The following is a 2,377-nucleotide window of genomic DNA, read 5'->3' as shown; positions in this document are numbered from 1 at the left end:
TGGGTCCAACTGTTGGCCATTATATCAAATACCTTTTAAAAAACTCGTTTAAAGGCAGAATTTCACCAATTACCTTTGGCAATTCTCTGAACTCCGTATAAGGATTCAGCAGGTCGAAATATATGTCGGTAGGTGGGTCTGGTTAAAATCATACACCAATTTTTTTGTGTGCTATATATATATAATAGCTATTTTGTGTTCTCTTTGTTTACCTAGAAATCTTATTTTAAGTATAAAAACCAATAAAAATAAATGTATTTAATGCTGTTAATCACCGTTTTCTTGATTAAAAGAAATGGAAGGAAAGAAGCCATTTTGGAAGGTTTTAAACCAGCTTTTGGTAGGAAAGAAAGTTTTACAGTGGTAACCCTGATGTACATAGAATCGAACACGAAAAGAGAAAGGGGCAATCAAAAGGCGTCATTCCAGCAGTTAAAAATCTATGTGTAACGAAATATAGTTAAATAATTACCTACATGTATAATATTTCAAAATATATATATTTGCATATGCATTTGGCTTATTTTATTAACTTTTTTTTTTTTAAATAAACAAATAATAAGATATGAATTTATGATAAAAATAAAGCAGTAAAAAATGCAGAATGTGAAAAAAATTTAGAAAAAATACTGTTAAAATTGATGTTCATTTGTCTGTGATGGTTGGATTCGTTGTTGAAATCACTGGCTTCTTATTTAGGGTCATGACTGAAATAAACAAAGTTTTATTTACATATTGTATTTTTTGTTCTCTTAAACAAAAAATAATTTTACCTTTTTGTCTAAAATTGCCTATACTTGAACACTCTTGTATTAAATATTCAAAATCGCTATTCTGTTGTAAAGTTTGAGGATTACCAATGAGTATGAGCAGCGATTGAGCACGTGAGAGGACAACATTTAAACGCTTTATTAAAATGAAATGAAATAAAATTCAATATTAAGGAAAAAGACTAATAGGCAATTATTAAAAATAATTGAAATAAATAAATTAATGAACATAAGTACATACGTATTTGGAACTCACAGGGTTAAAAATTATTAAAAAAATATATGTATGTATATTAAAAGAAAAATAACAAAAGCATGAAGCAAAGCTTTGGAAACTTTGGGGCACCTTAGCCGTGAAGTTACATTACCTTACCCGTTTACCCGGCACCTATGTATATGCCTTAGTCAATTCAGACGGGTAGCCGGGTGCCAGGGTATCATCAGCCCTACTTAGTTCCAACCAAGCCATATCAAACAGGTAGTAGTATTAAAGCAAAAACAACATTTGCATGTATTTTGTTGTTACTTCTGGTATCGAAAGTGTCAAAAACTGTTCTGATTTTTTTCTTCTAAGTCAAAGCGTGCCATGTGCAATACGAAAAAATAAAAAAAATTAAATTGGAAAAAATAAAAATTGTTGCAACCAAGGCGAATTAATATAAGGTGATAGCAGGAGTACAAAAACAAAAATTTACATGTATTTTGTTTTTGCTTTGGCGGCATAAACTGTGAAAATCTGTAAGAGTATGTGTAGAAATTCAAACAAAATTTTTCAATTTGATATCAGAAGCCGTGCGGCGAAACACATACACAAAATCAGCTAAGCTAGTAACACCACCTTATATAAATTCGCCTTGGTTGCAACTTTCTTTCTTAGTAAAATTGTTTGCTTCTTGAAGCATGGATCCATCCCTTGCAAGGCTGCTAAGTTCGGCGAACGTTCCAAAATCTGCTATTCAATCGATTGTTTTGTATGGAAAATGGTTTCACATGCAAATACATATATGTTAACAATTAAGAATTTCTGTGGTAAAAAATTTGAAATATTTGACATTTTCGAGACTAAATAATTTGAAAAAAGAAAATTAAAACACGTGCTTTACTGATACTGCCTGTTCAATGTGCCTTGGTACCAACAATTTTTCAATTAAAAATATTTTTGAACGAAATTAATTTTCCTACACTTACCTGCGGATCGGCGGTAAACCCTAAATTACAGAAGGATTTTACAAACGATGCTATGATTATGGGCTTTTCGCGGCCTTGGAAAATTTCAACTGTGCCCACTTCTACGCCGGATATATTTTGCTCATGCAATTGCTTTTTGATAAGAGCACATTGCAGTTTATATGGTGATATAACACCAATATCTCCAGGACCGAAACGAGCACAGTTGGCTACTGCGTTTGCACGCAATTGCTTTATAGTCCAAATGATTACATCCACCTCTAATTTATTGAAAGAACTACACGATGTTATAGATTTGCCAAGTTTTCCATGAACAGCTTGAAAAATTATAGGGAATTTTTCATTATCCAAAATCGACAAATCTTTCCATTTAATTAAATTTTCTGCAAAGAAAATGAGTATGAAAAGTAACCAGAGAC

At 31.5% G+C, this 2,377-nt stretch overlaps 1 protein-coding gene across 1 annotated transcript in view; it reads right to left on the bottom strand.

Moving 5' to 3' along the window:
* Window positions 1–626: 626 nt before the first annotated feature.
* LOC118745316 (putative helicase MOV-10) overlaps window positions 627–2,377 on the bottom strand; it is an 11,326-nt gene continuing 9,575 nt past the window's right edge. Inside the window, exons 8-10 of the mRNA XM_036478841.1 lie at window positions 1,959–2,341; window positions 774–906; window positions 627–707 (exon numbers count right to left, since the gene is read on the bottom strand). Coding sequence (XP_036334734.1) covers window positions 646–707; window positions 774–906; window positions 1,959–2,341 — 578 coding nt within the window. The 3' untranslated portion in view covers window positions 627–645. The remainder of the gene's footprint in view (window positions 708–773; window positions 907–1,958; window positions 2,342–2,377) is intronic.

This window comes from Rhagoletis pomonella, unplaced genomic scaffold (genome assembly GCF_013731165.1).
Source record: "Rhagoletis pomonella isolate Grant_MI unplaced genomic scaffold, Rhpom_1.0 Rhpom_scaffold_00008, whole genome shotgun sequence".
NCBI lineage: Eukaryota > Metazoa > Arthropoda > Insecta > Diptera > Tephritidae > Rhagoletis > Rhagoletis pomonella.
Note: the sequence above shows the minus strand (reverse complement) of the source record. Positions and strands in the feature narration are given on the sequence as shown.